Source organism: Spinacia oleracea, chromosome 4 (genome assembly GCF_020520425.1).
Source record: "Spinacia oleracea cultivar Varoflay chromosome 4, BTI_SOV_V1, whole genome shotgun sequence".
Taxonomy (NCBI): Eukaryota; Viridiplantae; Streptophyta; class Magnoliopsida; order Caryophyllales; family Amaranthaceae; genus Spinacia; species Spinacia oleracea.
In genome coordinates this window covers 166,499,504-166,513,942 of record NC_079490.1, presented here as the reverse complement: position 1 = coordinate 166,513,942, position 14,439 = coordinate 166,499,504, and the positions used below count along the sequence as shown (strand labels likewise).

The 14,439-nt window shown below is 38.1% G+C and overlaps 4 protein-coding genes across 5 annotated transcripts; 3 read left to right on the top strand and 1 right to left on the bottom strand.

The window, feature by feature from the left end:
* The first annotated feature begins 286 nt into the window (after positions 1-286).
* LOC110790385 (uncharacterized) lies at positions 287-6,808 on the top strand. 2 transcript variants are annotated; one of them, XM_021995170.2, is made up of 7 exons: positions 287-446; positions 560-725; positions 1,064-1,122; positions 1,739-1,857; positions 2,261-2,501; positions 2,795-2,918; positions 6,420-6,808. In XM_021995170.2, the coding sequence occupies exons 1-7, from the start codon at positions 387-389 to the stop codon at positions 6,497-6,499; spliced, it is 849 nt and encodes a 282-aa protein (XP_021850862.1). In that variant the 5' UTR covers positions 287-386; the 3' UTR covers positions 6,500-6,808. The 2 variants fall into 2 exon arrangements, with proteins under 2 accessions (XP_021850862.1, XP_056698290.1); XM_056842312.1 differs by having other exon boundaries at positions 318-446; positions 522-725.
* Positions 6,809-6,962: 154 nt separating this feature from the next.
* Positions 6,963-9,602, top strand: LOC110790384 (allene oxide synthase 3-like). Its single transcript, XM_021995169.2, has one exon. It carries the CDS (start codon positions 7,714-7,716, stop codon positions 9,169-9,171), a length of 1,458 nt encoding a protein of 485 aa, XP_021850861.1. The 5' UTR covers positions 6,963-7,713; the 3' UTR covers positions 9,172-9,602.
* Positions 9,603-10,112: 510 nt separating this feature from the next.
* LOC110790358 (uncharacterized) lies at positions 10,113-11,056 on the bottom strand. Its single transcript, XM_021995142.2, has 2 exons — positions 10,867-11,056; positions 10,113-10,732 (listed from the first exon to the last, which is right to left on the bottom strand). The coding sequence occupies exons 1-2, from the start codon at positions 10,937-10,939 to the stop codon at positions 10,458-10,460; spliced, it is 348 nt and encodes a 115-aa protein (XP_021850834.1). The 5' UTR covers positions 10,940-11,056; the 3' UTR covers positions 10,113-10,457.
* A 2,436-nt stretch (positions 11,057-13,492) lies between these two features.
* Positions 13,493-14,179, top strand: LOC110790383 (allene oxide synthase 3-like; the record flags this gene model as incomplete). The annotated part of the gene is given in 2 exon segments (XM_056842587.1): positions 13,493-13,903; positions 13,905-14,179. Coding segments are annotated over 2 exon segments (672 nt in total), but the record flags the coding sequence as incomplete, so codon positions are not given.
* Positions 14,180-14,439: the final 260 nt, after the last annotated feature.

The following is a 14,439-nucleotide window of genomic DNA, read 5'->3' as shown; positions in this document are numbered from 1 at the left end:
CTTTCAGTTAGTTTTGTGAAACATAACTTTAGTTATCAACCAAGTCTAAAGAAGGTACAATTCCTTAGGTTTTGATTGATCTAAAATAAAATGGGTTTAGGTTTATCTTTTGATTTGATTGAATTTTAATACTTGCAAAATATTTTGTCAAGTATTATCCTATAAGACCTCTTTAGGCATTATGGGCTAGAGGCCCAAAAGAAAATAATATCATAATCAAATTCAGACCCCAAAACTCTAAAAGGGCTGGACCAACATTAGACTGTCATGTAAAACAGTAAAAGTCTAAGACTATTTTGTTCTTCTTCGTGTTCCCAAAACTTTCTGAAAAATTACGTTGCAGAGTGTACTCTGGTAGAAGAGAGAGAAAACGGACAGAGGAAATCATGGAGTTTGTAGTTGAAAAAGGCAAGGAACCTCACACCGAATGCTCTACTTTGATACTAGTAAGTTCAATTTTACTTAATTCAATAATTTTTTCATTAACTTCTTGATTAGTTCGTCGTTTATATCAGTTTTAGGTTAGCTAATTTTGCAGATTTTGATTTTGAATGATTAGCCAGCTTTATCAATTGGAAATGTTGGGCAATTAGCATTGGATTTGTTGATAACTTCAATGGGTACGGAGAAAGTCGGGTATTTGGATGATCCAAATATACTTCCTTGTGTTGGTAATGACGCTTTTGGTCCGATTCCGAATGGCGACCTTGCTCTCCCCCTCGAAGGTATTTTACTCTCTCTCTGTCTTCCTAACATTTCATTTCTTTTATTCATACGATTAACACTTGTACTTATGGGGAAATGAAGAGTTCGAGTAAAATTAATCATTATTCTTTAGGTTTGAATTGTAATGGAATTATCAGAATGGCTCATTGAGCTATCAATACTTTGCTATTGGAAGTAGGCCGTTTTAGGGGTATTAGGGTGATGTTGAAATCAATGTTGGAGATACTAGAATTTTGAGGATAATAAGTAGATTGTATTTATTGTAATGATGACTGTGAATTGCCGGTTTTGTTGGATCAGAATTGGAATCATCTAATGATGATATTCTTGTTTGCAGTCTATGATTCGACTTCCAATAAATTGACTTGTGTCCAACAAAGATCTCCAGTAGTTAAGGTATAAACTCAAATCTCTTACTTGCGATACTGTTTCCCATGCTTATGTTTGGTTGGGTTAAAAGGAAAGTGGTTGAGCTTCAATTTGATGATTGTAAGAAGTTCAAATGTGTAAATCTAGTTAACATAGGCTTTTAGAAGACAGTACATGTCTTTCAATGAAAATCAGTAAGTTTGATAAACTGTGTACTGTATAGTGTACACGTGAAGTAATTAATGCAAGAATCTTAAATCTAGTCATGTCAGACAATTTACTGTGATTAAAAATCGAGCTTTTGTGGCTTGGTGCGTGTGTGTCTGTCTGTGTGTGGTGTTTTTTCCTTTCTTGCTTCCTGCCTGTCTTCTCGCTCCGGCTAGGGTTATGCCATGTGAAATGTTGGAGGAATGAATGTTACTCCTTACGTGGCTATTGAGATTTATTTGGCTCTCCAATGTCTTGGGTATCATGGTACCAAATAATATTACTACTGTGCTACATAGAGTCATGAGTGTTAACTGTCCTCAGTTTGCTATTTCCTAATTCCGTGATGAGGTTCTCTCCTTATTGGTGTTTGATGTTCTTACTTACTTAAAAGGAATTTTCAATAATAGAATTCTGATAATTTTGAGTTCTCCAGGGGATGATGGTTCAATTTGCCCAAAATTTGGCTGATTTTGCCGTTGCTGCTGGAATGAAGCATGTTGTTGTGCTTTCTAGTTTGGACTTTGGGCGGTGGAAAAAAGTCGATATGTCAAGGTAACTTGGACTCTCTTTTTAGATTTTTAGCTTGAAGAAAATTCTTAGGATTGATGTGTGAAAATGAGAGGATATAGGCTTATCTATCATGAAATGATCCTAAGGTTTTTAAACAACTTAAGATAATCCAGTCAATATGTCAAGGTAACTTGGAGTTTCTTTTTATGTTCTGAACTTGAAGAAAGTTCTTAGAATTGAGGTGTGAAAATGAGAGGGTATAGGCTTATCTATCATGAAATACAATTTTAGAGTTCCAAACAACTTAAGATAATCAAGTAACTTTTGCCGCTTAATTAGTTGGCAAGTTTTTGTAGTATGCCTTTACTTTTTCTAATTGAAACATTTTTTGGGGGTGAGGGGAGATGGGTAGCAAATAACGCAGCTTATTTTTGGTGATTTTTAGTGGAATGCCTATACATTATCTCTCAAGCACCAACCCAGACGGATCTGATGATGATTGTGAAAAGCTTGGATGGAAAAGACTGCAAGAATACAGTCCTTCGCAAAGGCGATGGCAGCATCTCAGCGCAGTTGCAGAAGGAAATAGTGTTGAGGAAGATTCTATTACTTTTGATGATGATCTAGAAGAAGATGATGATTATTATGCCAGTTTGCCTTTTGCTGCACTATTTTCTTGTTTTAAGGTATAGCTGTGAATCCTTTTACTGCTTGGGTTAAGTTTCTGCTAGACCTTATATCAGTTGTTTGTAGAAGTTCATAATATGATGCTTCTCCATAGTTTCCGATATGTCTTCTTTGTGTGTGCTTTAGAGCACACCGAAAAACTTTGATGATAAAAATAGTAGAATATGTGAGAATTTGTTTTATAGAAAATAAATGTATTGTGTTTTTAGTTTATTATTGTCCATTTAATGATTGAAGTTCAATGGAACCCAGTTATCTCTTACCCACAACCTGTCTCTTTTTATCTGGTCAGGCTAGAGGTTTGAAGGTGACTTGCTTGCTCTGTTACTGTTCAGAAGGAGATAACATAGGCGATTCTTATAATCTTGCTGAGGCTGCATGCAGAGTTTTGGGATTGCGCACTAGTGATCGCAATGGTAAGTTGTATTGCACTACTTTGTTATGATATCTTGATGGCTTTCCATGAATTACTGCAGTAGTTTGCAAACTTGATCAGTGTAAGTGGCAATCGACTAATGTCAAGTGGTAACTGGAGCATGCGGCATTTAATCCTCTGGATCATCCTTATTCTTTCTTCTTTTCTTTTTTCGTCTTTGGTTTCAGCATACAGAGTTTAGTTTTCTTGTGCCGGATTTTCCAAATGTTTAACTGGGATAATCTTCTTTGGAGCGAAGATCTCATGCATTCATATCTAGCTATTGAAAATTTCCTGCCTATTCTTCTCTTTCCTGAACTTAGTTTGCATGTGACTAATATCTAGCTTTGATGTTACATAATGCCATTAATGTGTTTGGAAAGCATGGAATATCTGTCATTATTCTGTCTGCTGTTTCTGTTTGTGCAGTGAAAGCTGGTTTTTAATGTTGAGTTTTATATTCTAGAAACCTGTATTTGTTCTGTTTAGGTTTGTGTCCTAGCATTTAAGGATGTGAATGGAATTCTTTGTATCTGGTTCCTTTCTGAAGCTGGGATATAATGTCAGAATAAAGTTCTGTTCCACTTCACTTCTCATCCAAATTCTTCGGCCAAAATCCAAATTACTATTTTGATTCTCGAAATAGTTGAAACAAGTGGAGGATATGAACATAGTTAAGATCCTGTCCCATTTCACTCCTCAAATTGTTCAGATTAATTCTATTTGAGAATCAGGAGTTTAACTAACGGTTTAAACAAATGGTAGGCATACACTAACGGCCCGTTTGCTAGCCGGAAATAAATGGTGGGAATGAGATAAGTGTTATTTAGCAAGAAAAGTAACAACATAATGTCCATGGTAATGGAATTTTATCTCAAACTTGGTGTTTTTCTTCATACATTTGCATTCCCACCCAATACCAGTATACCACTCTAAAAATGGTAATGGGTGGTAATGAAAGTTTATGAAGGAAAAGAGATAATTTGGAGTGAACTAGCATTACCATGGGAATGGACATTGATTTTCCTTACAAATTCATTCCCATTGGCACCATTTATGACCGATTACCAAACAAGCCGTAAGATTCTGTAAGAATGGTAGGGGAAATTGGTTACCTATGTTAGTAGTTTACAGGCCCTTTTGTATCTAAAGTATTGTGAATTTGTGGGACGAGTTACGTCGGTTGCTTCTTGCTGTTAAAAGTCATTGTTATTGGTTTCTAGAAAGGGTGAAAATTGGTGAAGTCACATGATATCCACCCAAATGTTTAGATACATTACTATTACTAAATATAGACGATAAGAATGGAATTAGATAAAGGGAAGGAAACCTAAGTCATTCTTAATTCATGAAAAGTTTTTTGTTAAGCTTTCTTTTGGACCTTGTCAGTCCATTCCGTTATGTCTCTCTCTCTCACCACTGCTGGAGTGCTGGTTTAGCATTGCATCACCACTGTCATTCTTTAATGAACTAGCCTAACAGGAAGGGTTAGTGCAGGTATTGCATAATTAGTTGCTAAGGGTAGCTTGAGGAGGAAGATAGTTTGTTAGTTTGAGGGAAAAGAGGGCATCCAGAATATTTCCCATTGACACCATCCTATAAACAAGGGAGAGTAGGGAAAGAAGAGGGATCCAGAATATTGAGTTGGTATCTTAGTTTTGTTTAGCTCTTGGGAGTAAATCAGGTCACTCGAATATGATCATATAATCAATCTAAGGGCGTGTTTGGTACGATCACCGGAAACGGAATGGAATAAGTGATGAGGGAGGAAAGGTAACAATAAGTGTTACCGTTAAGAGTTGTTTGGTTTTATAAAGGAATGGAATCACAGTACTCCGTACTTCGTAACACCTACCCAACATCACCTACCTGTTCCCTTTTTCACCAAAAAATAGAACCTAATCCCTATCTTATCAGCACGATAATCATAATCATTCAAAACCAAATCATAACACAAAAATAGTGGAAATCATAATACAAAATATTAAAGAATTTGAAAGCAGGGGTTATCAAATTGGAAAACCCAACAACTTCCGCAAAATTCCAATTTCTCTTGCCCAGTTTCAAATTCAAGAATTTTAACACCAAAATTTCAGAAGATGTTATTGGATTATCGAATAACGTGAATCGGATAATGAGAACAAATAGACCGAAGAAATTATAGTTCAATCTGACTGAGAAACTGGGTAAGATTGAAGAGGAGATAGAAATAGAGGGAGAGAGAGAGATGAAAGAACCGGTACGATTTTCAGAAAATTGGAGGTATTGTGAATGGCGATGTGAGAGGAGAGAAGAAGAGAGGGAGGTAATGGGGGGATTGGTTGCAGAGCGGTGAGAGGAGAGGGACACCTCTGGAGTGGTGACTTCTTCGGGAGCATCAAAGTCGTCTTCTTCAGGTATCTGTTACCGCTGGATTATGAGTGGTAATAGATGGGTGGAGTAGGTTACACTTAAGAAACTGGAAGTGTTATTCAAGCCCATAAACCAAACAATGTCAAACGGTATGGCTTAACTGAATCCGTTTCTGGGCCTTTAAAAAAGCATTCCAAACATGCTCTAAATCTCTTTCTTCTTCCTTAAATTTCTGCTCCAGTACGTTCACAGTTCACAGTACCAGCAGTTGTTCTCAGTATCTTGTCATTGCTAATAATGCCATACTGGTCCACTAGGGGTGTTCATAACCAGGTACCCGGCAAAACAGGTAGCCCGTAAATGCGGGTAGTCAATATTTCGGCCCATGGCCCGACATGGGAAAACCAGGTACTCAGTTAGTGGTTACCAGATTATCTCGGGTCACAAGGTTTGTGATGTTGCTGAGATGAGTGCAAAATGTGTGGGTATCAATGGGAATGAGTGTGACATGCTAGTGATGTGGTAGCAACTGAGTGTCTGGGGTCTGGACTTGTGGTTGTGCCTATGTGACTGGAGATACTACAGTGAGTTGTACTTGTTATACTGATTCGATGGGCTGTGGAAATTATGAAATTTGTTACTGCTCAAGTATAGGGACTTCAAAGCCATGGAGCAGTAGGATTTCGGTTGGAGAACTGGGGTTGGGTTAGTAACATAATGTCATAATTGAAAGATTTAGTGAATCATATGCGAATAACAGTGAGGGTTTTCGTTTGGTTCCGATTCCTCTAAAAACATTAACCAAATACCCCGTAATATTTACTACCTTCTTATTCCTCTGCTAAATATACACACTAATATGACTATCAAAACATAAAGTATATCTACTTGTTCTACTCTTAAAATATAAAAATTCATCTACTATTAGTAACTCATTAATACGTAGTACTAGTTAGTAGTTACTACTGTTCATACTTTTGTATATGATTTTGCTACAAGGGTTTTAAGAACATTCTGTGCATTGTGACTTCCCAATCCCGCTACACACTGTGGCTTGAAAACTCTGTCAATCTACATACGAAGTATATTCTTTGCAACCAATGCTCATTTTTTGAATAAAGCTTATTCCGTTTTCTTTTCTTATTTACAGCCAATGAAGTTGGAGGATGGGTAACCCCACTTTCATGGAAGAGTGTGTACGGACCACCCCCAGATATGTGGATGTTCTAGGCCTGATTGAACTTGGAGAACTTTGGACATCAAATACATGTTAAACTCTATGTTTGATGGTTAACAAATCAAAGTGAAAGAAAACATGACCGCAGAAGATCCAGCTGTAAGGTGTTGAATTGGCTGGAAATCTGGAATGGCTACAAAGCTTCCCTGGCTTTGGTTTATTGGTTAGGTATTCTTCCTTAATCACCTTCTGAACTGAATTGTATGTTACAGTACGTGTTAATTCTAATATAACAGTTACGCCTCTGTTCTTTTGTGTCTGGTGAATTATTAACATAGTAGGCATAATCCTTTTTTTCTCGATATCCAAGTGACATACTTGTGGGTTTCATAATCGTTTTTCTTTAGTTAACGATTTGAGTTACTAACTAAATACTGAGTATGATGTTTTGCATTTAAAACCGTTTGCTGCATTATGTGAATACTGGTTGTGCATAAAATGACCGTATATCATTGTATTAGAGGCACCATAAACCTTTCCACCTTTGAGATGGAGTTTGAATGCATGTGTGTTTGAATTTACAATTTTTGCAGACCCCAAAAAGGGTTAGAACTTAGAATTGATAAACATTTTTGTTGGCAATCTAATTTGCATACTAGTTAGAATAGTTGTTCTTAGACTAAAATATCAAGCGATATTAACAACGGTAAATGACAATGACTATTCAATTCAGCATTGCATCTTAAGACTGTGGGGCACTTTGTTACTCTGGCTCTCCGATTACCTTCCCCTTAGATCGTTGAGAAGTAATGGTAAACGTAGAAAAACATTGGTGTATCATTAATTGGGTTGTACAAAGGATGACTTTTCATTTTCGATAACGATTTTTATTTTCATGATCTAATTGCTTCTAGTACAGAAAACGGTTCAAACAAGGCATTTGGTACATGATAGACAAGTTTAGAATTTCCTTTGACAAATATGCGTAGTGAAAGCTACCATTGCTATTGTTTACCCCTTAGAAATATCATTTATGTCTTATATTAGCAAGTAAGCAACTAGTTGGCAAATGTGGGATTACTTGTACCGAAAATTAGGTTAAAACTTGAACTACCCCCTAAAAGAGTACGGAATGATTGTCAAAAATGTGTGGTAAAGGACTAAACATATGCAGCAACTTGTCAACCTAAATGTATGCTATATATGAATATGATGAATGTGCTAGTGCAACAATTTCATTTACCTGCACCTTCTCTTATCCTTAACAATGTCCTCTCCATTTGTATCCTCTTCTCTCCTCTCGTCATCACCGTCCTCGGATCTTCCTCTACGTGAAATCCCGGGAAGTTATGGCCTTCCCTTCTTTGGAGCCGTAAAAGATAGATGGGACTTCTTTTACCTCCAAGGGCGAGACAAGTTCTTCAGGTCTCGAATGGAGAATTACAACTCCACTATTTTTCGAGCTAACATGCCTCCTGGCCCGTGGATATCCCCTGACCCACGGGTTATCGTTCTTCTGGATGCCAACAGCTTTCCAGTTCTCTTTGATAACTCTAAAGTCGAAAAACGCGATGTTTTTACGGGAACTTACATGCCTTCCACCTCCTACACTGGGGGTTATCGTGTGTGCCCTTACTTGGACCCAAGTGAGCCCGACCATGGATCTCTCAAAGCCCTGATCTTCTCTTTCCTCGCCTCTAAACACGAGGACTTCATCCCTCTCTTTCAGACCTGTATGAAAGGAATGTTCTCCGGGCTTGAGGATAAGCTCAGAGACGCAGGTCGGGCCGAGTTTGGGCAGCTCAATGATGTTCTATCTCTTGAGTTTGTTTTCAGACTGTTTTGTGATGGCAAGAGCCCTTTAGACACCAAACTAGAGTCGAATGGACCCATCATGCTCAAGAAGTGGCTACTTGGTCAAATAGGACCCGTGGGTTCATTAGGGTTACCCAAGTTGTTAAACCCGATTGATGATTTCATAATGCACTCTGTTGGACTGCCTTCTCTCTTAGTGAAAAATGATTACAAAAAGCTATTTGATGCATTTTACTCCTCAGCTATATCATTCTTAGACAAAGCAGAAAGTTTTGGTTTGAGTAGAGAAGAGGCATGCAATAACTTGGTTTTCGTAGCTGGATTCAACTCATTTGGCGGGTTTACAATATGGATCCCGTCAATGATGAAATGGGTTGCATCTGCAGGGGAGAGCCTACACCGTGAGCTAGCTGAGGAGATTAGGACCACCGTGAAGTCCGAGGGTGGGGTCACTTTGAATGCCATCAACAAGATGGCATTGACCAAGTCAGTGGTTTACGAGGGTCTAAGGATTGAACCACCCGTACCATACCAGTACGGGAAGGCTAAGGATGATTTGGTTGTCCAAAGCCATGATGGTTCGTTTAAGATCAAGAAAGGAGAGATGATATTTGGGTTCCAACCATTTGCGACTAAAGATCCGAAAATCTTTGATGACCCGGAGAAGTTTGTAGCGGATAGATTCGTAGGGGAGGAAGGAGAAAAGCTGTTGAAGTACGTGTTATGGTCGAATGGACGAGGGGTTGATGATCCGACGGTGAATGATAAGCAATGTCCTGGTAAGAATCTGGTGGAGCTGATATCCCAAGTTTTCCTGGTGGAATTCTTCTTGCAGTACGACACATTTTCTGTTGAAATGTCTGATAGTAATCTCACCTTCTTGTCTATAAAGAAAGCTAGCAGCACTTGATGTTGGGGGAAATAAGCAACGATTTGTATCATTCTTTATTTTGTGTCTTATGAATTTTGCTTATTACTGTTTTTTCTTAATGAAAATGATAAAGGTCGCAACATGCGACCTTTAAGCCGTGTTACAATAATGAAATGACATGCTTATGTGTCATGATTTAAATTGGAAGCTAAAATATTTAAATTATATAACATATTATACATGTTTTAAAAAAAAGTAGGAAAATCTTAATATTCTAATTTGATTCCTTCTTTATATCGACTACCTGTCGCATAACTTACGTGGCGCATATATGTAACAATTAAATTCCGACACGTAAAATTGCGATAACTAAATGTTATCGCAACCTACGACCTTTATCATCACATGAAATAATATGAATGAAATTCCTCGTTGATTAGAGTTTACAACTTCTGCCATATAAGTGTTAACTAGTAAGATATTGCGCAAGGAAAACATAATTTATCCTTCTAGGCTTCGATCCTCAAGCACTCGCACTCGCACTCCTCCACTGTTTCTCCCACCCGCAGTTTATATTTTTGGCTTATGCCTAGAGATATTGCGTACGCTGTACGTTTGATTCACTTTGGAGATTATTATTTAAGATATTCCCTTCGTCCCTTAATACTTACACCGATTTGATCGGTGCAGAGTTTTAGACACTTAAATTGACTTGTTAATTTAATGGGTGTTAGTCGATAGTGGGGTATTTTATTTTAATATAGTTAGTGGCGAATGTGTAAGGGGTGGGGATGGGTGAGTGGGGGGTGTGAATTTTTAAATGATTTTTTGTAGGGAGTAGGGGTGTAAGTGGGTTACTCCATAGTAGGTAAGTGTGATAAATAATATAATACTGGTAAAAAATTTCATTTATAGAAGCGGTGCAAGTATTAAGGGACGACCCAAAAAAGAAAGCGGTACGAGTATTAAGGGACGGCCCGGAAAAAAAAAGCGGTACAAGTATTAAGGGACGGCCCGAGTATCTCATTATATGTTTCTTTCTTTTATACAGAGTACATAAATAATGAGACACGGTGGTTAAAGTTTTTTAAGTTCGACCCATGGATAGTCATGGGTAGAACCGTAGAACTTAGGAAAACAGAGGGAATAGTCACTGCGCACGAACACACAATTACATCTTTGATTAGAATAGAACACCCACGCGCTCACGCACGCACGCACGCACACAAGCAGAAACTAGAAAGCAAGCAAACAAGCAGAAAGCAAGCATAAGGATAGCGAGTTGTAATGGTTGCTTGGTAGCTAGCTTATCCTTATCCTTATCCTTATCCAGAGCAAAAGCCACCAGCAATACCAGCAAGAGTAATACATGGGTGTTCAGAGCAACAAGATGGTCCAAAAAATATGTTACAATATCCACCTTTTCCTGCGCATTCCAGACCATTAGTATTCCCTTGCGCCATCACAATCATCTTTGTTTTCTCGTCATCGTTTCCGTTCTCTGCGTTTGGTTCAATTATCATCACTTTTTCTATTATTATTTTATATTCCTGTGGCAATTCATCAGAAGTTGTTGTTGCCACCCTTCCATCCACTGAAGCTGCATGCATATATATAATTCATTAAATATAAATAACTTTTTAAAAAAATTAAAACCAAAAACTGAAAACTGATAGTGATCACGACTGAAAAATAATAGTGATAATGAACGACGATTGTGGTAATAAATTAAACCTGTTGTACTGAGCAAGATTAACATTGCCAAAACAGCTGCTGGAGCAAGCAGGTTAACTGATACACTCTTCATGTTCTTCCTTAATTTGAGCGCTAATTATGTATATGATCTTAATTAATTTAATTGTTGTGATATATATGATGAACGACTTAATGCTTTATTAATTTGTTGTACATGCAATTTCCTCACATAAGCCCTTCTTATTTATAGTATAGTAGCCGAGTGACTTAGGAACCATGCATGTCCTGCAAGGAATTTAAACTAACATATATTATCAATCAATAACCACGATCGAGCCAGCTACTATACTGTTCAGCGAATTGTTCGCTGGTGGACTCGTCGCTCAAAGGCTTTTTTCGAAAATGATAAATGTCGCAGCGATATTTAAGCCTTGTCACAATGATAACATGACATGCTTATGTGTCATGTTTTTTATTGGAAACTAAAATATTTAACTTATATAAACCTATTATACATGTTAAAAAAAAAGGTAGAAAAATCTTAATATTCCAATTTGTTTATTTCGACTACTTTATTTTCATATTTTCATAGTGAAAATATTGCATTGATAGTAAAAATATTCTGATGACGCATAGCCTACGTAGCGCCTATATGTACCAATTAAACTCCAACACATAAGATTGCGACAACTAAATATTGTCGCAACTTGCGACCTTTTATCATCACCCTATTTTTTCTTTAAAAAAATTAGAAAACTTTTCTATATTTCTGGTAGTGATCCAGTTATCGCGGCCCATGATCGAACCAGCGTTGACGAAAATCAATTACTTTACTCTATGAATAATTCTTTGAGGAATGGATAAGCTCAACCTAAAGAAAGAGCCTTGTCAAGTTGTACACATTCATTTGAGTTCTTAGCACGTTAATTATATGTTTAAACAAATCAATAACGCGATTAGCATTAACAATATTTTGGGAATCATATCCCGAAAATAACGTGATTTCTTAGGTTTTTTACGAGCCACGATCATAAAACAATTGAGCATGATCATCTCGTACAAGCTAACATTTCTTACGTCTCCACTATAAGAAATTGTACCATTAACGATAGGATATCCCGTCACTAAAGGCCAATAATCGTTGATTTACGACGGGATTTCCTGTCGCAAACCCGTCATAAAAGGGGTCGTCGTTAGTGGAAAATCCCGTCGTAAAAGACATTTGCGACGGTTGTTCCCGTCGTTGTTTGGTTGTTATCCCCGTCGACCCATCATTAATGATACAAATTCTTGTAGTGCTCGCTCCATCAACTGAGCATATTGTCACGGGCAGACCTTTCTACCGCCCATGCGATGCTTGAATCTCGGGGCTTGATCAAGGTCAGGCTATCCCAACCCATTTACGCAATAAGCAACATACCAGACTATAGTAGAGGAATCAACACCCAATAATACCAACCGACAACAAGAGACACACACATGGAACACGATGTGTCATAGCGTCGGGGAAAATGTCTAACATGTGACAATAATCAATATGCATTTCCTACATGATAACTTGTAGCGAACTTTTTACCCAAAACTTTAGGTGGTAAGTCTTTTGGCTTGGCATGTCTACGGAATGTTAGTATTGTGTGTTATACTATGTATTTGTTCAGGAATCTCGATGACTTATAGGAGTGTTTTAACAATTTTGGAGATCTAGAGTGTGTTCTATTCAACTTATCTTATCTGAACTTATTGGACCGAAATTCACTCTTTGGGGAACAAAACACTCCCTAACATAGAACTTAAAGCCCTCACTACAAAAAATTGTACCATTAACGACGGGAAATTCCGTCGCTAAAGGCCATTAATCGTTGATTAATGACGTAATGATAAATAACGGGATTTCTTGTCGCGAACCCGTCATAAAAGGGGCCGTCGTTAATGGAAAATCCCGTCGTTAACCCGTTGTAAAAGACATTTGCGACGGTTGTTCCCGTTTTTGTTTGATTGTTAGCCCCGTTGCCGACGGGATTTTTGACCCGTCGTAATTAAATTGTGCTTTAAAGATACAAATTCTTGTAGTGCCTTGCAAACAAATCTAAAGCCATGTCAGAAATGATCCGTAAGAGGGTCTGGGTCCTTGCAGCACACGGATGTTGTCTAGTTATGGATGTCAGTTTTCTGAGTTGTGATTCATTTGATATAATATTATCGTAACTGTTTCCACGTTTTAGTTGGTGTTCGAAGCTGATGTTTGAATTATTGATAGGAGTATTCTCCATTTCTCCTTTCCTTTATGACATTGTACTAGGTTGTAGACTATTTTACCAACTTCATACAAGTATGATCTCGTACAAGCAACAATCAAAAATTTGTCTTAGATAAATAAATCTACCATTTTTCACATATTACTCCATCAATTCAGCATATACGTACATTTGCTAGCTACTTATCCTACCCTTCTTCTCAAATATGTCATCTCCTCCTTTTACCAATGTGAGCGATGTGCCGGAACTTCCTCTCCGTGAAATCCCCGGAAGTTATGGTTTACACTTGCTTGGACCCATTAAGGATAGATGGGACTTCTTTTACCTCCAAGGAGAAGACCAATTCTAAAACACAACTCCACTATCTTCAGAGTAAACATGCCTCCCGGCCCGTGGATATCCCCTGACCCACGGATAAAGCTGAAAGTTTTGGTATAAGCAGAGAAGAGGCATGCCATAACTTGGTTTTTGTAGCTGGGTTTAATGCATTTGGGGGGTTCTCAAGGTGGTTTCCGTCTTTTATCAAATGGGTTGCATCCGCAGGGGAGAGCCTACACCGCGAGCTAGCTGAGGAAATCAGAACCACTGTGAAATCCGAGGGTGGAGTCACTTTGAATGCTATCAACAAGATGGCCTTGACCAAATCAGTTGTATACGAGGTTTTACGGATTGAGCCTCCTATACCGTACCAGTACGGGAGGGTTAAGAAAGATTTGGTAGTCCAAAGCCATGATGCTGCATTTAAGATCAAAAAAGGAGAGATGATATTTGGATATCAGCCCTTTGCTACAAAAGATGGGAAAATCTTTGATGATCCGGATCGAGAAGTTTGTAGGGAATAGATTTGTAGGGGAGGAAGGAGAAAAGCTGTTGAAGTACGTGTTATGGTTGAATGGGAGGGGGACTGATGAACCGAGAGTGGATAATAAGCAATGCCCTGGTAAGAATCTGGTGGAGTTACTACTCAGGGTTTTTCTGGTGGAATTCTTCTTGCTGTATGATACATTTTCAGTTGAAACTGGGAACTTGTTGTCTAACACCATTGTTACCTTCTTATCCTTGAAAAAAGCCAGCAGCATTTGATGTTGTAAGTGTACGGAGTAGAAGTAACCTAGCAGATCATCCATGTCACAGCAGACCATCGGACATCTGATAAGACAGATCAAGCAAAGCAACCGCAGGAAGTACCTATTGAAAGTACCACAAGTCCTCAAGAACCTCACAGACCCTCAGGTCTGCGGGGAAACGACCTGCTAGACGACAACATAGATACGTCGTTAAGCAAAAGGACAAACAACAAGTACATCACTAGCGTACACGCGGCAACATCTGAATAGGTCAAAGTACTGAATAGTAC